The sequence below is a fragment of the Plectropomus leopardus genome, chromosome 3, assembly GCF_008729295.1.
Source record: "Plectropomus leopardus isolate mb chromosome 3, YSFRI_Pleo_2.0, whole genome shotgun sequence".
In the NCBI taxonomy this organism is placed as follows: Eukaryota; Metazoa; Chordata; class Actinopteri; order Perciformes; family Serranidae; genus Plectropomus; species Plectropomus leopardus.
Window position 1 is genome coordinate 21553732 of NC_056465.1, and position 22005 is coordinate 21575736.

Genomic DNA, 22005 nt, shown 5'->3' on the forward strand with positions numbered 1-22005 from the left:
TGTTTTTTTTTAATTTTCTGAATTAGGTTCTTTGGCTATTATTCTAAAAAGCACTTCAGTCATTGTCTTTCTTTTCTTTTTTTTAATAGTTGTGAATTTTGGAGGTGTTTTTTAAAATTTCCTGAATTGGGTTGGCAACATTGGGTACTTTTACTTTTCATACATTAAGTACATTTTTCTGATTACACTTACTTTTACTAAAGTAACATTTTTAATACATGACTTACTTTAAACAGAGATTTTTCACAATGTGGTATTAGTACTTTTACTTCAGTACAGGAACTCAATTCTTCCTCCACCACTGCTATTATCATCTATGGCTGGATCTGTGGTATTATTAAGTTCACATGGAAGTATGAGGAGAAGTGGTGTTTATGTTTGCAACAGGCAGATCTGTTTTCTTACACTCCTATGGAGAGAAGGAGCACAATGACTAAAAAAGCTTTTCATAGAAAATAACCTACTTTCATAGTATCCATTTCTCCTCTGTGGCAGACACAGAGGAGACAAGTTATTTTGATGAACCCACACGTGACTGTTTCTAGGCTGCATTGTTTTCCATTACACCATTCAGTATAACGGTAATCTCACTTTAAACCCATGATTGATTTCTGCTCTGTCATCCTGAGGGGGTGTTTTAACCTTTCACTCTGTGCTGTTTGATAGATGAGCATATGTTTTCAATTCAGAACCTCCAAGCCTGGACTGTTTTGGGTTTTTGACAGTTTGACACAGTGCTCATACTCCCAGAAATCTTGCACGTTTGAATTATCTGTCTCCATAAAGTAGTAATGACCATTTTGTACGTGTGAGCTCAGGTGCTGTTAAATATGATCGTAAATCAATTATCACCCAAGTGTGAGTTTGCACTGAAACACACAGTAGATCTGGTCTTTTTCCTTCTGCGTGACAGTTCCAGATAACTCATGGAGAGGATTTTTTTTTTACTTATCTAATGGAAATTTCAGGGTTTAGTCATCGTACATTTGTGTAAATAAAGAGTTCCTCCAAAAACATATTGTTAGCTATTACTGTGAAAACCCCGTGATAAAAGAGGAAAAACACAGTGACCCTCCCGTGTTCAAGGCTTCCCCAGATTTTGGGATGTCTAGTCTAGGGACAATAGATCTGGCAGTGTTTGACCACAGCTGTGTTTGTGCTGGGATGGCGTACTGGGGTAATTCCCCTCTCCCTCCAGTTGACCCTCAGGCCTGAGCCAGGTTATCCCTGAGGGGCCGAGGGTGGCCAGAGCCAGAAATGATGGAGGCAGGTGAGTGCAAGTTTGTGGCTGCAGACTTACCCCTTCCTTCCTTTGTGCATCACAGTTGCTGTGATCTGTTTAGTCTCCGGGAGTCTGGACTAAACATATCAGCAGATGGTTATCAAATCCAGTAAAGCTAAGACGACAATAGCGTCTTTAAGGGGGATGTTCTCCCTGAATAACCTTGGGGGAGACTTTGTCAGGAATGCAGCAGCAGAGGACACATGATTGATCTGGGTTGTGTGCTCAAGGTTGCGCCATCAGTTACAGAGGAAAAAAAAGAAAAATCCACCCCCAGATACACTTACACTGATTTCGACAGTGTCTAATGCACTCCACGTTTTACTGTGTGCTCAAGTGTTGCAACTGAATTTTTGGCTTACCCAGCTTCCCTCGGCATGCAGTCTATTTCTACTTTACTTGATAGTGATTTACAGCTGCGTATTTCATAAGAACTCAGTCAGCAAGTTGGTTTTAACTTGCTACATGTTCGAATGTGCATGTGTGGTTCGTCGCTCTGTGTTTCATCATTCAGTTCTAAATATATGACAAACTCAAGACCTCATACACCCATTTTTAATGGTTTTCACTCTATTAGATAGGCATTAGTAGCGGTTATTACCTTATTTATGTAGATCAGAAGGCTCCTGCCACACATATTTATGTTCAGAATGCTGGTACAACATTATTAAATGACCACTGACAAAAACTAGCAGCTATGTTAAGTCACAAAAACTACTCGGTTATGGTTAAAAATTGTTCTTATTTTGTCTTTAAACACCTGGGTTTGATGCTTCAGAAGTTATTGGAAACACAGCCAGAGGTCACGAAAAAAAACACCCACATTAGGGGCCTGAAATACCAGTGGAGACGCCTTGATGTCTTGTCTTGTTTTTTTTTGTTGGTCTTGAACAGTGGTCTGCAGTTTGGCAGCTGTCTCAGCTCAATCTCAAATTAATATCACTTTTGCACTGGAAATTTAGCAGCATGGCATCAGATATTCTATGTTGGTCTGGTAATCCATGTGAATAAGAAAAGTAATTTGCTCGATAAGCACGCTACAAATATTCAATAAGAATCAGGAAGTATCTGTTCTGTTGACTGTCATGATGTTTGAATTTTGTTCTTATTCAGTATTAAATTTGTTCTTAAGCTGTTAACATACAGTGTGTCATAAAACATGTCATGCAGCACACATGAATGGACAAGAACACCTTTTATGTGCCTCTCACCTACCCGAGCGTTCTGAGTGCGTCTCCCGGTGGCTCTAGCCAGGTGATCTGACCAAGAATGCGCTTGACGCCACATCAACTCTTTGGCCTTTCACGGCTAACCGAGCATGTCCAGCTGGGCTTTTCTCTCCTGCCTCTTCTGCTACCACATGAAAGAGACCCAATATTGTCTCACAGGGAAGTCATTCTTCATAAAGAAGTGGGTTGTTTGTGGGAAAAAGAATTTCTGCTTCTTCAGTGAGAGCAGACTTTGTGTTTTATGAAGTATTGTGCAGACTTTGTGGGAACACAAAGTACTTTCTTTTTGCATCTGTGTAGGTCTGTACATTCAGCTGTGTGCAGAAAAGATCACTTTCCCGAGCCTTATCTAGCTAATTCATCCCATAAACAATACAAAAAAAATACAAAGGTTTTCATAATAGCAAAAGTAAATCAATGCTGAGCAGCAGAACAGACAGCTGAGTGTGTGGAGGAGGCCTGTCGAAGTCAGTTATGCTTTTGGCAGCAGTGCCAGACTGACCGTCTCAACTGTGAAACACTGGAGTCTGCTTTACATTTGCACCTGTTGGGAACATGAAGGATTTAAATAAATGCTGTCATGTCTGTGAGATACTGAGATAATGTTGCCGCAAGAGATACTCAAATCCTTCACAAGAGAGCGAGCTCTGACTCCAACCTTGTCTTCTTTTACCGCTACCAATCTGTGTTTAATTTTCTCACCATGTCATCCTCCTATTTGCTGCTTAACTCACTTTTTCCCAGTTCAGTTACTGTCAAGCACAATGTAACTATATAAATATTTTTTATCAGTTATTTATGATGTTCATGTGGTGTAGAGAGTGAATGGAAAAAGGAGAAAAAGTAGACATGCAACAAGGGTCACAGGGCACCATTTATCTTCAGCAGTCTTTCTTTTGAGTGTGTCTGTGTTATGTTCATGGACCCATTCAGTGAAGGCTTATTGTGTAAGTTGGTTATGTAAGGCGGCCCATGTTGAGGCTTGAGCTTGATTAGGATCTTATCTGATGAGGACCAGGCGGCTCTGATGGTCGAGTTCTTCCCAAATGACGTTGAGGGATAACAGAGCATCTTAGAAAGCTACATGATAACTTGCACCAGATATCTTTGATCTCTGAACTGAGGCGTTTGTTTGCTGTGTAGTATTGTATGCTGTGTAATAGAGTAGAGGTTTACATATTTTAGGTGTTAAAGGAATTTGATGGTCATGGTCATTCTTTTTTATTACTTTACACCTGTGTAGCAACTAAATGTGGAGAATAGAGTCGAAAACAAGAAAGCTAGAGAACCTCAGAAGGATATTAAATTCAGAGGTGATTGCCACTACAGGGAATATTCTACTAAATATGTTGGATTATGAACTTGTTTTTAAATAAGTCAGGGCCAATACTTGTAAAGATGGACAATGCATCTTTCTCCCACTCTACAAAAATCATTGAGAATATGCCCGATACGACTGCTGCCTTCTTACGTCATCAAAACGTCACATTGTCCCGTTGGCTCACTCTTTTATGCAAAGATTATATTTATATATTACAATGTCCAAAATCTAAGAAAATGTCTTGTACAATATAAATGTATTTGCCAGCCCTAATGATGTCCTGATAAGCTCCTCTGGGCTTCTTATCGCTTTGTGCCGTTTTTTAATGTCCTCTTGTATGGTTTTGATGTGTTGAATCATTTCCTATGCGTATCATATATCAACTCTGCTACACGAAACATCCATTAACTGCACCATAATGTCAGCCCGTCATTGGTATCGGCCGATATTGACTTTCAAATGGAATATCAGAATCAGCCAGCATGCTGATTTCTGCCGATATCACAAACCGATTCAAAATGAACATGTACAAAACATCAGACCTAAGTTGAAGTATTTTTCTTATTTTGCACAATGAATGAATATAACATACACTACAAAGCATTGTCTTTGATGTCTCTATCTGCTGGTGGGACATCATGAGAAGAGTATGCATAATATGATGTTAATTCCACTACAGAAGCGACTAGATGATTTTTAAAATTAGGTATGGAAAAAAGTGCATGTTCAGATATCAATATCAATTATGGCCCAAATGAGTTGTTATATATCAGCATATCTGATATCATCCCTACTATTAACATATTCTAGTATATGTAATTACCCAGTTTGTAAAATGTACTTTTTCTGTCATTCCCATTTGCTAGTCAACCAACTAAAAAATAACAGCTGCTGTCTTTCATCCTTTTCATCTTCAAGTCATTTACACAGGAAGTCAGCACTGTATCAGTATCACTGACAAACATGGGTTGACAAATGCTTCGTTGCCGCTCAGTGTTTGTCTTATCTTGCCCGCAACAGTTAACTGTCTCTTCGCTCTTGTGTTTATGTTAGATACATTTCTTAGGGAAAGGCTTGAATGACTGTGGTGATTATTTCAGTTTAATCCTCCCAACATTCATCAAGTTGTTATGCCTTGAGTGCAAAGACCTCATCTGTCTTGTTAGCTGTAATAATGACAGCTCTCTCTAATGACAGGATGTGGATGGGAACAGTGCGTTCCTGTAAATCGGCTCAGTTCTTCTGTTTTCTGTTAAATCTAAATAAGAAATATTACTTCTTTCAAGTGGATTGCAGTTGATTTGCCAAGAATCACTTTTTTAGGAAACGGTTGAATGCACTGTCGTACTTTGGCGAGTAGCCTGTTCATCCTACAGGAGCCGCTTTAGAGGAACAGCTGCAAATTATCTGTTTTTCCTTATCTTTAAAAAGCAGTTAAACTTCAGACTTCAGTCAGCTTCAGATTCAGAGTAATGAGAACTTTGGTAATTTTTAATCACGGACCTGTCCATCTGTTTACGTCGAACATTTGTCAATAAAGGTTATGAAAGAATAACACACTTTATTATGTTGGAACTAAAGCAAACACGTTCTTCTTGCAGTTACACTTATTTACCCTGTAATGGCTGATTTTAACTTTAACTAACTCTTTTTTAGCTGCACAGGTGAATTTGTATAATAACAGATTTTGGAATAGTTGTGCAGAAAGCTCAACTGCAGTGTTTGAAGTTTCTCTTTTCTTCTCTCTGTGTCTCTTCAGTTGAAGCAGTCTGACAAAGCAGCGGCAGCGGCTCACACTTATTTCCAGGCCAACCCAGAGCACGTGGAGATGGGTCAGAACCTGGAGCAGTACAAAGACCTGCAGGGTGTTAAGGAGGAACACTTTGTGGACCGAGAAGCACGGCCTCACCAGGTAAGACAGGACATAGATACAGGTTAACTTTTTGGTTATTTCTCACTCTCTCTTACCTTCCCATGCCTCTCACCTACTGGCACTATCACCTGAGCATGTTTCAGATAATCAGTGTGACCTGCTGCCATCTTTTTTTCAGTCCTGGCCCTAAGTAATGGGACTACTTTTTCTACTTCACTTCTTTTCTAAAGGGAAAAGTACAGCTGTTGTCACTGTATGAAGGGAGCTTTGTGTTAATGGTTCTTGCAGTTTAATGAGTGGAAACTCATTTAGGCCTTTTAGAGCTGGTTGCAGTGAAGCCCTGAATACCGAAGAGTTTTGGATCCTTTGTACTCTGATTCATTTACAGTTTTTTTTTTTTTTTGTTGTTTTTTTTTTACCACTTTTCACCCCCTCTCACTTCACTCTCTGCCCATCTATTTTCTCTTTGTCTTCAAGTCAAGTTTGTGCTATTAACTAAAGTATGACACCAGAACAGTGACAGTAAGTTTTGGCATTGGAAATTTTCTTTATGTCATTCTGTCAGTCCAGAGGAGATATTCTCTCCTTAGTATGCAGATGCACATAACGCCTCCCCTTAAATCCCTTGTCTCCATCACTCAAAACAGTGACAAAAATTTGAAAACAGACACACAAAAAAAGTGACATGACAAAAAAATCAGAAGATTTGAGAAATGCAAAAATTATGAAAATAAGATAAAATTATTTTTTTTTTTAACTTTTTCTCTCCCAGTGTTTCTTTTTTCATCCCAATTTTATTTTCTATGCCAAATTTACTGTCCCTGTTCTAGCTCCACAACACAGATCCTTGTGGAGACAGCTACAAACTCAGTACAAATCTAATTACTTTAAATGAAAAATTCAGCCCCAAATGATCATTTGTGTATCAATAACTGTTCCTGTGTTATGTTGAATTCAGGAAGAAAACTTTATTTTCCTCTCATTTTTCCATGGTGAGCGAAGAATCCAAAAACAGAGAAAATTCTTGATAAACTAAAGTCATATGGGATTGCAGTTGTAAGCTCAGTTTTTAAGTACACGTGCATTTTTGCTAAAACCATAATATTTATGATGCATCGTGCACAGAAAAGTTGCGCACCTGCCCTTTTTATGTCAAAGTTCTAAAATAGTATATGGTTTTGGCAAAACATGCATCTGTCAGGGAAGTACTGAGTATGCGGCTGGAAAAATGAGTCTTGCATTATATTGCACGAATTGTATGAGATTTTATAAACAGATGTTTTGATATAGTTTTGCTGTTGTTAAATGCTGACACTTATGACTTCAATTTATCAAAATTGTCTCAGTTTTTGGATTCTTTGTTCAAAGTTTTTCTTTCCATATTCACTGTGACACAGGGTGAGTAACTGATACGTGAATGATCAGTTGGCAGGTGAAGTATTTCTGTAATGTGTCATTCATAGCAACTAAAACATTAATTACACTTGAAAGCACTGGGGCGACCTCTGGCTCACCTGGTAGAGTTTGTGGCCCCATATAGGCTGCATGTCCTCCCCCTCTCTTCCCCCTTTCCTGTCATTCTCAAGCTGTCCCACAATAAAGGCAAAACACCCTCCACCCCCTTAAACTTTGAGGCATGACTGATAATCTGTAACTTCCCTTTACGTCTTAGTCAATTTTTTAGAGGACCATAAATGAATGTTTTTTACATTTTATTATAAATGTATTCAGAAAAAAGTGACAGTGCTTCCTGGAAATGGTTTGGGTCAACCAACCCCCCCATCTTCTTCTGTTTATTTCAAACAAATGATCACCGCTGCTGCAGCAAACTTGATTTGCGCCAAAGGGCTCATAAAAACTTTTATGAACTGGTTATATGTTTACTTTAAGTCAAAAACAAATATTTGCTTATATATAAATGTCAAAGATAAGTACTACCATCAAACCATAAAGAGCTTTGCTGAACACTGGAGGTCATAAATACTCATCCCATCATTCCTCTCTCTCATGATCCCCTGTCTCTGCTGGATCACAGCGCTCCTTCACAGCAGCAGTGAGGCTGTATGATAAAGGCGACTACGAAGGAGCCATCGTTCTGTTTGAGGAGGCTTTGGTGGAGTACTATAAAGCAGACACGGAGTGTCGGGTCCTGTGTCAGTGGCCCCAGAGGTTTGAGGGCCATGACTACCTCCGCTACCGCTACAGCCTTTATGAGCTTGTTTCAGGTAAGAGCCAACATCTGAATCCTTGCACAGAAACTGTTGCTGCCATGCATTTATCCTCAAGTAGCACAAAAAATGTTCCTGAGTTGCATATTAAATGTGGATAACCAGGTAAATAAATAAGGCCATATACATATATTGCATTACAGAAAAACACATTTTCCTCTCACCTCTAGTGCTGTTTGTTACTCTACATTGTTTTGGTGTGACTTGCAAAGTGTTGGAGATATTGGCCATTTAGATGTCAGTCTTCTCTTGAATATAATGGAAGTCGACGGCACTGGGCTTGTGGTGCTTTAAGTGCCAAAGAATACATTTGACAAACCCAGCAACAATATTCCTTTCCAGCACCACAAGGCCAGTGTCATCTGGTTGTAAAGTTACAAGGCAAACATTTCTATGGCCGATATCTCCAACACTCTGCAACTCACACCAAAACAATCTAGTTAAACAGCACTACAGTTAAGATGTAAAATATTTATTTCTGATTTTGGGGAACTGTCTCTGTAAATCCCAGCATTAACATGGACATAATATGGATGTGGGATATGATTTGTTGGTGCAATTAGCAAAATCAGATTTTGAAATTAGCAAAATCAGAGAAATACTGAACTTTTTACAAGCTGCTAGTAGTTTTTAATTAGGACCAGGTCTTTGTTTTTTAGGTTTGTGGTTTAATTATATTTACACCCCCCTTTGTGTGTTACATCTACAACAACATGCTAAAATTAAAAAGATGTTGATATGATTGCTGGCATTCATTTAAAAACCCATGCAAATACAGAGAGAAAAGTAAGGTGACATCAGGCTTCGGGTTTTCAAAGTTGTTTTAGTGTAAATATGACATTGTAACATAATGACCTCCATGCAGGGCAGTGAAATCTGTTCTTTGCCTTCTAAAAAACTCCCGTGTTCATTTTTAGATACACTGTCTGCCCCTTGACAGTAGTTTAATAAATCCTGTCTACAGTTGACTCTGAAAGTCCCAGAAGTCCTCAAAAGTCTTAGATCGAAGAAATTAGATTGTTTAGTGGTGGAAAATTTTCTCAACTTATCGTGACTTTTCTACCAACATGTCTGACTGTGCAGCGTGGCACTGAGCCCGAGCCGGGCTTTGTTGTACTCAGAGCCTGGGGATGCTTAGACAAGGCCAAACAACACCCTCCATGCTCACTAGGTGATCAAATCTCCCTGGCAGTGGCTTGGCACTGGATGGAAGTTGGCACTGGGTCAAAGGGCAGACGAGGGATGACAGCCGTTAAGAAGGGAGTTGTGTTTTATGTATTCTTATTAAGATGTGGCAATAGAAATATTCAATCACGGGGCATCGTGGTGGCCTACTAGTTACTGTCAGTCTTTGTGGAAAAACGCCCAAAATGCCAAGAAAGACTTAGAATGATGTAAGATGTAACTTTTTTTTAGAAAGATGTTAATAAATTTCTATGCAAAAGCTTCGGAGCAGATTCATAGGTACAAATCGAGTAGAGCCAGTACAGTGAAATCTGTGGTTGCTGTCCAAATGATTTAAAAAATAACCATATAGAATAACTCAAGGACAATCGTCCTTAGCCTCGCTTAGAGTCGATGTGTTGAGTGATATTCTCTGAGCTGGGCTGTGTTCAGTTTCAGTCCTGGGATTTGGTAGACATGCTCTATTACCATCTTCAACAGTCCTGGAAAAAGGCCTGAATCGAAGCCAGGATAGCAGCCCGATTACACCCAAACCCACACTGAGTCACTACAAGACAAACCTTTGCCTCTTTTTTGTCTGAATTTAACCTCACTTGACCTCCTGTCTTCACCTGAGGGCTTTTTCTTGGCATCTTTGCTTAATGGAAATTTCTTGTATGTTTTCACTCATTTATTACACATTGCAAATGTTACACAGGGGAAGTCTCTCCCTTCTGGTGGACCACCAAGGGACCTTAGTTTGGGAAAAATATGTACCAGAGCCAAGGGCGAGGCACTTTTTGTGAAGTTGTCGCAAATTAAATATGACAAGTTTAATAAAAATCAATCCTCCAAATTTTAGCAACTTCAGTAAACCACGTTTACTGTGCTGCTCTGTATCTGTGTTCTGCTGGTTGTAAACTAGTCGATCATATTCGTATTTTCATAAACATGTTAACAAAATGGAGCATGCAGATATCCTGACTTCATCATTGGCAAAATTCCTCTTTGTGATGATCAAGTTAAATCAGACTAACTTAGTTTACTGAAGCTGCTAACACTTTAAAAGAACAAGGTCATTTCAGTTGTCATTTTTATGTTGCAACAGCTGTACATTATCGAGTAATGCTGCTAAATTTTTAGTACACTTAACATATAGATATAAAGCAAAAATAAATCAAGATTAATAGTTATATTTTATGATCCTTGTTCAAGGCAATCGGTTTCCAAGATAATTAATAATAATTATATAAATTATAATTATAAGTAAGATCATCTTGTCAGATGTTACAGTGCACCATTTTACCACATCATACCACACATAGCCATGAACCGATATCATAGGGAGGCATCATCTGGCTCGTAAAAGTTGTGTGTGTGTGTGTGTGTGTGTGTGTGTGGTGTGTGTGTGTGTGTGTGTGTGTGTGTGTGTGTGTGTGTGTGTGTGTGTGTGAATGCGTAAAGAATGTAGACAACTGTTTCCTATTTTATTTATCTATTTTTTTTTATTTCGAGTAATATGCAATTTAATACCCTAGGGAAATAATTCAAAACCCATCGGAGGGAAATATATTCATCATTTTTTGGGAAAACTGCACCTCTCCTAGTCTCCATAGCTCTGTTTTCTCTTCCTCTCTCTGCTGCTCTCTGCGTCTCAAACACAACAGAGCAGTTTGACGACAGAGGTCACTGTAAGACAGTTACAGCTCATCCCAGCAGCAGCTGGCATTCATGACACTGGCAGTTAAAGAGAGGAGCCTCAGTGGTATTTCATCCCCAAGTTTTAGTCGTAAAGTTTTAATGACCTTCGTGAATAACGAGCGCTAAACTCACATTTTACATACTGTTATTATTTTATCTTGTTTACAACCTGGTGTGGAGCCAAGTCAGTTTTTTACTGTCTTCCTGCAGAGAATGGGGCATGTTTGATGTGGAGGGATGTGTGTGTCCACAGCAAAGCGCCAGATCATAATTATGCCATTACGCTGTTATACATACACATCTACTCTGGTCAGTGGTGCCTTTGATGACACGAGTCAGGCCTTTCTCTGTGGAAATTGAGGCGGGTTTTGTGCAGTAGCCGCAGCTTAATTGCTGACAAGTGTGCTTTGTCTCAAATACATTCGGCCGGGTTGCATAAACACAGAAAAGATGACTAATTAGTTTTGGCCGTGCTTTGTTTTACTTACAATCAGGGGATTATTTTCCATAGCACCACTGTAGTAGAGTCTGTGATTATGATGTTTATTTGTGTTAAGATGTACATATGTATTTTTGAGAGTAAAATAATCTGTTACGTGAATTTAATAAACGAGAAAGTATTTTACAGAATGGCTTCCTCGTGTAGCAGTTTAGTGTTCAGAAGAAAACCTTTACAGTCCTGTTTTATTCTGGCCTGAAACATTTCATATCTCTGTTCCTCTGAGACTCTTGCAGATATCGAAACAAACCGCAACTCAGCTATGTGAGGGTGAGGAAAGTAGCATTGCAGCTGCTCACGAGTGACCTCACTGTATATTCATGCTCAAAACACACACAAGCATGCTATCATCCACTCTGCTGGCTCTTCTCCTGGGGCTCGACATAAGGAAATGATATGTAGCGCCCTGTAAAATCTGTTGCTCCTCAGGTGGTGATGAATTTGCCGATCTTTCAGGGAAGACGACATGATGAAAAGCACTTTACTGTTCAAAAGAGAACAACATTAAGTTGATCTACTTCACAGCGACAGAGAAAAACATGATGTTGGACATATTTGATTTGATACAGCTCATCAAGTCGTCCTCATTCCAACGTTTTTTCCCCCATAACAGAACTACACCAAATCTTGACGAAAGGGAACAAAAAACACCATTGATGCACTTTAAGAGTAATTTTCAACATCTGTTTTATATACAATATTTTCAGACACGTAATGTTATGCTCTCGTGCTCAGTGGAGACCTATATAGCACAAACTTTCTCGGCTATTTGATGTAGCTTTGATCATATGCCTTAATGCCAAACAGGTCCGTCTGTACTCCATGCAATCAGTGTGATGAGCTGTTGCAGTTAGTTTCCATCACATTGACTGTAATTCTGACAAGTAATTCATTATTTTCAGCTGTTTTCTCAAGTGGTCCTTAAAGCTGATATCACACCAATGATGTCAGCGGAGTTGATGGCTTTGGGCACGAGACCGTAATGTAATGGTGACCATATTGCATCAGTGCATTAAATTTGCAACAGACCACACAGACTCTTTTAACTGACTCAATAGGTCCAGTGGTGTTAGACATATAGCAAACTGTAACTGTGGTGTAAACACTATGTACTGGGAGCTGGTGGCCACTGTTCTGGTTTAATGAAAATCATATAAGGTTTGAACTATGTTGAACTGCTCAAACTATTGTTTTCATTATAAAATACAATATATGCAATTATGCAGTTATTAAATGAAAGAGACCATATCTTGAACTGCTGTAAAACTTTTAAGACCTTTGATTATAAAACACTAGTTATTTTCAGACATGTATAAATGCAGTTTCAAAGAAGTGAGCTGCAAATGTGAGCCACTTTTTAATTTGTTATTTTTTATGCCTCCAGTCCAGCAACAGCCGAGGCCAGAGGCATTACGTTTTTGGGGTATCTGGCGGTCCGGCCCATTTGGTCCAGCCCATTTTTGTGAAAGTGATGTCCTTAGAATACCTTGAGGGAATTTCTTCAAATTTGGCACAAATGTCCATTTGGATTTAGCAATGAACTAATTAAAATTTGGTGGTCAAAGGTCAAGGTAATGATGACCTCATAAAACCTGTTTTTGACCATAACTCAAGAATTTATACACTCAAATTTCACACTAATATCTAATAGGAGATAATGATGAAGTTCTGTTATTTTATGTCATAATGTTCTGCAAAAACACTTTTCTTGCCATTACTCAGCTTCATGAGTCAGGAACAGAAGGGGAGACATTTGGTCAGATACTGAATTGTTGACACTAAACTTTGATGTCCACCCAAAAATCTGTGCTGATTTCATAGATTTTCTGTCCTGCTGGGGGGAAAGTGTGTGTGAAGTGTCCATGTTTTCACAGATGTAGATGGAAATTGTTAAATGCAACTTGACTGGTGCATGGAGGCATACAGTTTTATATTAACAACATAGACTGTAAAAATAATGGCTGTAGCTGCCATGGCAATAATTCAGTTCAATTCAATTTCATTTATAAAGCCCATTATCACAAATCAAAATTTGCCTCAGAGGGCTTTACAGCATATGGCATCCGTCGGTCCGTGGACCTTCACAGTGACTAAGGTAAAACTCCCCCCCAAAAAAACATTTATTGGGGGGAAAAATGATGATGAATGTTAATGTTCTAATTAGACAATATTCTGAATTTTTGACCGTATTGCAAGCACAGATAAAAAGTGTCTAAACAGCATTCAGGCTATTGTAACCTACACTTTACCTATGCATTCTGGGGATTGAATTGGCAGGTTTTTAAGGCTGTGTAAATAAGTGACTATTCTGGGATTACCAGACTGATGTTTAATGTCTTCGTATAAGTTATATAGGTGATGAGAACACCGGTATCCAGCACCTAAGGGAAAACTCATCGACAATAAATAATTCAAATGCCACAATGAAGGAGCGCCTTACTATTTCAAAGTCCATCTGATAATCTGAAATCTGATCTGAGACTCCTTTTTTGCAGATCACTACACTCAGGTGCTGCACTGTGAACACGAGTGTGTTCGTGACCTCGCCACCCGCCCAGGCCGCCTCTCCCCCATGGAGAACTACCTGCCTCTGCACTACGACTATCTTCAGTTTGCCTACTTCCAAGGTAAATTGTTCAACTTCAGACCTTTCAGTGGAAATACAGATTTAATTCATAACCACTTTTTTTTTAATAGACTGTCTTTTCTACACTGCACAGCATAGGGAACAAAAATGTTACCTAACAGGACGTCCATCTGATTCTGTTTGCTGTAATTATGAACAAAAATTATGAATAATACCCGTAAGTCACATGCATGTACATATAAGAACTCGTGGTGACCACACATAACTGCAAGCAGGTCGAGTCAATCAGCAGTCGGCCGCACCCTGTTTAGAGTTTCACATTGTTTCACAAGTTTTAATGACATTATGTGGTGTATGGCTGTCTGGGCAACTTTTTTGTGTGCATATCCAGTCTGATGTCAGGCTCTCAGGTGTTTGTTTCTTTGTGTGTGTGTGAGTGTGTGTGTGTGTTTTGTGTGTGAGTAGATTGGCCAAGACTTCTGTTGTTGTTGAAGTAGTGAAAAACTCCTCTAGACAAGGGTGTTGGCACAACAACAAAGCGTAGTTGGGAAAGACAGTGTGCTGAGTGGTTGTGAGATCACCAGATTATACTTAATGACCCATAAGCATGTGGCTCTAATAAAGCAAAGTGGATCATTGGGTCTGTGCAAACACACCGAGAGCAGGCTTTGAGTTTCAGCAGCCGTTGATGGGTGTGTGCAGCGTGAGTCTGTGTTTTTGTCTGTTTGTAAATCGAAACTTGAAAAGCTTTTGTTACCTGAGTTTAGAAAAAGTCTCTCAGTGAGTTGTTCTACTGGTGGAAAGGTGGAAAGGGCTAACAGCCCGTGTGAATTGACTGTCTTTCTTTAATCCACTTTTGTTATTAATGTTACATTTAAAGTTATATTTACCTTTTTCCCACTATCAAACCCCTTTTATAATATTAATAAGATTGCAAGCATTTTTCAGCAATACCCATTCACTACTGTATTTGTATTCTTCCTCTCTGTATAGAACGATTGATTTCATATTTACCGGGAATCCTCCTTTTCCAGGAGAGATTTAAATTGTATGATTTACACATTTACAGTCATTTTTATTTATTTAAATGCAGCCCAATTTTTACTTCTTTTTTTTAAGTGCTGGCATTGTTTCTGTTAAAGTTGGAAGTCTGTGGCAGTTAGTTGCCACAAGTCAGTAATCTGAGTGCTAAAACACCCAGCAGCACTGCCACCTGCTGTGTTTTACACTCTTTAGAGGTGGACGTTTGCCATCACTCAGCAGCCTCAGATTGTGCTTTAGCTGCTTAAGTTTCCTAAATAAATTCTCAATGACGTTTTTCTGTTTGACTGAGCTCAATTCTCCAGACTCTTATTGACCAGGGAACCCTCAGCTGACAGCAGCAGAAACGCTGCCTTCGCTTCAGCCAAGACAGGAAGTCTTTGGTTAACCCTCCACCTTTACAAGCCAGTAAAGAATGTGTTTGTGTGTGCACTTAGCAGCAGCAGTGCAGAGCAGAAGGTGTGTGTGTGGTCACAGATGAGTTTGCGTGTGTTTTTGGATCTGTGTTTGAAAGATGTGAAAGTGTGTTCAAAGCAAGAAAACAGTACAAGGCGGTCCTGCTGTATGTTTGCCTCGCTTCCTTGCTGTCGCAAGTGATAAAATCATCAGAATCACCCGTGTGTGTGTGTGTGTGTGTATGTGTGTGTGCGCGCACTCGTGCTTGTGTGCACTTTTTCCACTATGTCAACCAGAGTGCAGCTTTTGCTCCAATGTAGTAATGGTTTGAGAATGTCGGCCGTGACAGATACATTTCCACATTTCACATGCACACGCTGGTCAAGCAATCCATCCAGTAGATAGCTCAGCAACTATAAATAAACAGCTCCATAGTGTTGCTACTGTATAGGTCAAAAACTCCACAGGTTAACTTTAATTGTGTTCATATGTAAACCACAAAGAAAATGACTTTAACTTCTCTGTTTCTCTCTGCAGTGCACAGGCTGGAAGAGGCGCTGCAGTGCGCTCTGACCTACCTGTTATTCCATGAGGGAGAGGAGTTCATGACGGAAAACGTGGATTACTACAGAGAGGTGCTGGGACATGATGGCAAGCCAAGAGAGGTCAGGAACTACTGTTATCGTGGGTTGGGGAGGGATAGATGGTTTGGAGGCAAAGAGATAGAAGGGTAACTGAACTTGATTAACTGAGGAGAGCAGTCTTATCATGAGGTTGTTTTGAAGGATGAATGGATCATTGTGTGAAAGAAAGAATAAATGGATCAACAGCAATGACTGGCTGAAACTTAGACTGAGACTGGCTAAAATGTATTTATATAGTTCATCAATTTAAGATGGCCAGCAAACGAACCCCATGAGCCATGAGTTCACCACAGCAACGAGGCAAATTCTTATCTAGACACAATTAAGTTCTTAAAAAAAACTGGTTTAAAAAAATGCCATGGAGACATGCAAACTTATTCTTCCTGCTAGACTGAAAGGCGCACTTAAGGAATGGTAGAAGACCTCAAAGGCAAATTTCAAACTCACTCGGAAATTATTAGAAGGAATTTGAAAAGAACAAATGTAAGTGAGACATATTAAAAGTTGGTTTGAAATGAAAGATTTCCAGATTAAAACAATTAGACTAAACTTTAAATATTTAACTTTTCTGCAGACGTGATATGGAAAGCTGCTTCAGATTTTAGGGACCACAACTACAAGATCTAAGTGTAGCTGGTGGGAAAGTTAGAACTTTAAACATCATTAAGGATGGTGTAGTCTCCAGTAAGTTCAATAACATTCTTCTGGATCGTATGGAAAGAGATTGAGAGGAAAAGCGTGGATTTGAGGGGAAAGGAGGAGACAGGAGGCAGCAGGCCGTTTGCTGTATTTCTTGGATGAACTTGCTACTCGCTGCTTGGCAGCTCTCGCCTCTCAAAGTTTGCTTTTTGCTTGTATATGTTCTTCATCCAGCTGGAAGTACTAATCTAATTCTGCTACGTCAATGTGTTTACGACAACATATTTCTCCCTCTGGGCGTACTCTTTATTATTTCCTTGCCCCCTGGTGTTTATAAAACTCTGAATGATTAAAGGCTGAATGTCTGCTCACAAGAGGAAAATCGAATTTGTTAAGTCTGGCTACCCATCAGCTACTTCAGCATCAAGAATTTGTTCTTCCTAAAACTCTGATCGGCTGCTTTGAAAAGTCAAGCAGCGCCTTGTTTAAGTCTCAGTGACACAACCCCTTTTTCCTAGAAAGCCTGGTACTCATTATAGTGAGCAAGGCTCCCAGCAGGACTGTGTGAATGTGTGAGTGTGTGTGGCTGACATTGTGTATGTGTGTGTGTGAGATAAAGAGAGGCCGACGTGTTGCAGCTCATGCTTATGTTTTTCTACTCATAGCTTACATTTTTCTAGCCCTCAACTCTTTCCAGTCCTGTCAGTTTTCAGCACAGTCGTTGGCCCACAGATCGCCTCTCCTCTCTGTGTCCTCTCTCCCTCCGGCCGCGGGGAGCTCATTTACAGAGCCATAGATCTCGGTGCCAGGCCCGACCTGCCTCGCTGCCAAAGAGTCCTGCCTTTTAGGAACGGTGGAGGAGGAGGAAAAGTCATGTCAGAGTGCCCACTGAAGTTTTTGGAACAATTTTGGGGCTGTTTGTATTAAGGGTGCTGGAAGCGAGGGCTTCTCTTTTTTTTAAAAAACCACTGCAAGAAAAATGCTACTGGATGCTCAAATTTCATAATACTCATTATGATGGCCTCACTCCCCCAATGCTCTGTTAGAGCATATTTACACTCAAATTAACTGTACTATTCCTGTCACATGCACTATAAACAACTAGAATTAGAAAACAAAGTACAAAAATGCTAAAGATACAATACGTATGACAAATTGTGCCCTCCAACCCACTGTTACATTGGTTCTCAACCTTTTTCATGTCAAGGACCCCAGAATTCATACACTTTAGGTCACTGACCCCCATTTAATAAGATTTCATTTCAGAAACCTCCGTCTTAAAAGATTGTGGTTGTTAGATATAATTAAGACCAGAATTCTTTAGAGGTCAATGGCAGTTGAAGAGATAACTCGGAGGATGTCCCTCTCATCACTCTTGTTAACACTGGCCTCACTTCTATGGAGAATTAGACAAAGAGAATAAACTATTCTCTATTTTTCTTGAGCCTCAGGCCCCTGGTTGAGAATATACAGCTCTACATGCCACAGAAGCATTTTTTAATTAGTGCCACTACAAATGCGGTTAGGTTTAGAAAAGAATTATGTTTTTGGTTAAAATAAGTATGTTACATGACCTAACTTGCATTTGTATGTAATGACATGTTGTTATGTAACATACTTACATACATCATAACTTGACAACAGGATATTAGGTAAGTACATAAATTAAAATAACTCAACATTGACTTTTGGGTTCTTCTTGGCTACTGCTTGGTTATTTCTTCCTTTGCTCCAAGGCTAGCCGAAAGAGGCAGTCACGCTCTTGGACCCATGGGTGCTTCGGTTATGACCATAGACTGTATGTCTGTGGTTAAGGCACATGCACAGTGTAACTCTAGCTGTGATATTGGAGGGTTACAGCAGATGGTGCTAGAAAAAGAAGGGAAAATGTCCCCTCAGATGTTGTTTGGGTGAGCTATTTTTAGCCTTCGTGGGTGCGCTCAGCCCAATAAAACTTTCAGATAAACTAACATTAATGTTGGCCAACATTCAATAGAGCATTGCATACAGAAAGCATTTGTTTATTGTCTTTTATTAGAGACTTATTTGTTCTATGATAGTGCGCCAGCGACTGAGCCTTTCGGCAACTGCAGATCAAGTTTCACTGTGCATGTGTTGTACCCCAATATTGTGACGTAATTTGAAACCACGACTTCTTCTCTTATAACCCTCATTGCTTTACTCCCATCGCAATAACTGAGGCCTCTAGAAGTCACTGCATAAATGTAAAAATAGGTTATAATCCCGGTAAACTGCTTGTACAATTGACTCTGGCATTATTTTGTGTGAGGACACTCTCTAAATGTTCCACTGTAAAATGTCCCGCTTAGTATTTAAGAAAACTTAATCAGAAATTTCAATTTAATGTGTCTATGTAGGAATGAATACATACTAGCATTTTTTCTTAAATATAACCATATTCCAGCAATGGCCTGTCAATCCTGTAAAATCCTGAAGATGCAAACACACTTTCTGTCATTCTCTTTCTGTCACAGTCAAAACAGCACCAGTTGTTACTGTGCGGCTCAAGGCTTATGTCATTTTTGCTTCCAGTCAAGTTTTTATTCCAGGCAGGAAAAAGTAGTAAAACAGTCCCTCTGAGAGGACACAAAGAAAGAGAGAGGCCATCGCACTCCATTAGTCCTGGCACTGAGGCGAGGAGAGCTTCGGGAAAGATAAACTCATCCTGGTATTTCGAGAGTAAAGCAAAAGATCAAGGACAAAAATACACTTAAGAGTTTGGAAAAGTTGAGGTGCTTAGCTTTAATTCATAAGAGATGAATATTAAAACTTTTGTCTCTACTTTGAGGATGCAAACAATGTAATGATTTAAAAGATGATTCTCTCAGCTAAAACATCGGCACAACTGTGCAACATTTACTTTAAAAACATTGGGCTTCTGTTGTTACTTTCCTCGTACCAACATCTGTCACGGACAGAAGCATGTGTTAACATTTACCTTAATGACTCAGGAAACTGATCACCATAAACCTATGTTTTGTGTGTTTGCAGGAAGCTGCACGGTACATGAGGAGGCACAAACAGGAACTCGAGCTCCTTTTGATCGGCAGCAAAACCATGGATGCAGAATTTACAGAAGGGGTGAGTTAACACAATACAACATTATCCCAAATCCTGTTCATTACTTATGTATAACTACAAACTCAAAACAGATTATGAGTATTAATTTACTGGCCCTTTAATTCTCAGTTTTACTCAGAAATGAGAAGAGATTGTGTAATTCAACAGGCAGTTATCTGTAAGCCAGTCCACATTTGTGTGATGCAGAGCAGATCTCCTGCTGGGTGTGTAAACACATTAATGTGCCCCTGCTGCCTGCTGCTGGCTGACTCAGAGCAGGGGAACAGGTGTCTGGCACAGCTGCCATCCTCTGCTGTCCTCTCAGCCAACAACGACACCTGCTGGTCATTTAGACGTGTGTCATATTTCATATTTCTATCCACACAGCATTTATAAAATTACATGTGGTATTAATTAGACTGTGTCCAGATGGAATCAGGCCGACGGTAGACTGCAGACAGACAGCACATTCTGGATATCACAGGAAAAACAAACAGTGAAACAAAACATGCATGACAATATGTTGTGATGGCAATGCTGAATTGTTTGCAAAGAATGGAATAGAATAACTTTTATTTTTTTGTGTGTTTGTTATTTTTCTAGTAATGTCCAGTAATGGTTACAATTCACTGTGTTTCCTCCTTGTGTAAAGAAGCTACTCAACATCTGGTTGTAAACTCTGTTGTGAAGGATGGCAAAAAGTTAACATTTTAACTTTCAACAACAGTGCCATCTACAATTAATGTTGCTGTCATTCTCTGCTGGCCTCACCTAATTTTACTGCCCTGCTGTCATTCACTAAAATGATATTGAGTTTGCTGTCTGCCGTCTTCCTGATGCCTGAACGCAGCATCAGCACATAAAGCATCATTTAAATCAGTCCAACTGGTCTGGTGTTCACTTTATGTGTTTATTAACTTTCTGGCACCAGAGATTTTAAAAGTAAAAAATGTGCAGGTTACAGATTTTCCCTTCTATGTGTTGTAGAATTACTGGAGCAGCACAGGTGGAAGAGAGGACTCAAACAGGTAAAGAGATCGCTGCATCTGTAAAACTAGCAAAGAGTACACCACCATTAGGTTTTGATTATGTGTGTTTCTGCCATCCCGAATTGGCCAATAAAATCAGGGTTTGCAGGTCTAATCAGCAACCAGAATCAGAAATACTTTATTGATCCCTGAGGGGAAATTCTGGTTTGTTACAGTCGCTCAGATGCCAAGCATAGAGAATTATAGAAAGTTAGTTATAATAATTTTGATCCCTAATGACAGATTGCAAACGTTATTGCGTGTTCTTCCAGGATCCCCTCGGGTACAGATGGCTGGATGGAGTATGTTCCCATCTCAGAGAAGAAGAACGTCTCTGTCGCTGCTCCACAGCAACTCAAAGAAGGTAAACCTCCCTGCAACCAGAGATGAGGCGATACAGGAGTTAAAGAGAAAATCAGTGGTGTTCAGTTAAATCTTCTCTGACCAGCATTGCTGAGATAACATGTTGCACTCCTTAATACTGTTCTTTGATCTGTGTAGGTGGCCCTTTGGTGTATGACAGCGTGCAGCTGGTGCAGAACTCTGCAGCCTTGAACGGGACCCAGCGAGTGCTGCTGGATCATGTTATATCTGAGGAGGAGTGTGCAGACCTCAGGCACCTGGCACATGTGAAGACATTACACAACATTTATAAAATGCAGATTTGAAAATGTTAACTTTAAAACTTAATTCTGGGTGTTAACTCCAATGAAAATGCACATGTGTGGTGCAAGTTTGGGTAGAAATGTTTTATTGGTTTTTTTATCACACCAAAGCAGAAAGCACATTTTGCTGGAGGGAACGCCAAATGTTGGAAACCATGTGGATTTCAGGAAGCCAATCATTGGCGTGTCCAGTGATCACTCCTTTCTGGGCAGAATTTTACAAAGCAGTAAAAAACATACTTAATACTGATCTGCCATTGCAATTTCTCACACTTTTTTACGACTTGCTGATTTTCAGGCAAAGCGTCCTGATAAATATATTTTAAGTATTTTGATATCTGCTTGCAAAGAGCCCTCACAAGGCACAGGCTACTTCCTGAACCCCTCACAGGACAAGTGGATAGATACAATACATTATATTTATGTTATAAAAAAACATTCTCTTCACCTTAAGAAAAATGTGTTCATTGGGCTCTGGACCAAGTGGATGAAATATGTAAGACCCTTACAGACCCTTTTGTGGAGGTGTTGGATAAATTACCCTATTATGTTTTGTTATTCTGAATGTTTTCTCAAGCTTCCTTTTGACATATTTGAATACAAACCCATATTTTATCTCTCCTAAAT

General features: G+C 39.5%; 1 protein-coding gene across 1 annotated transcript in view; it reads left to right on the forward strand.

Moving 5' to 3' along the window:
• p3h2 (prolyl 3-hydroxylase 2) overlaps positions 1-22005 on the forward strand; it is a 74293-nt gene that overhangs the window by 48674 nt on the left and 3614 nt on the right. Inside the window, exons 2-9 of the mRNA XM_042516497.1 lie at positions 5592-5744; positions 7741-7930; positions 13793-13924; positions 15859-15986; positions 19617-19706; positions 20673-20713; positions 20986-21077; positions 21215-21342. Of these exons, the coding sequence (XP_042372431.1) occupies positions 5592-5744; positions 7741-7930; positions 13793-13924; positions 15859-15986; positions 19617-19706; positions 20673-20713; positions 20986-21077; positions 21215-21342 (954 nt within the window). The remainder of the gene's footprint in view (positions 1-5591; positions 5745-7740; positions 7931-13792; positions 13925-15858; positions 15987-19616; positions 19707-20672; positions 20714-20985; positions 21078-21214; positions 21343-22005) is intronic.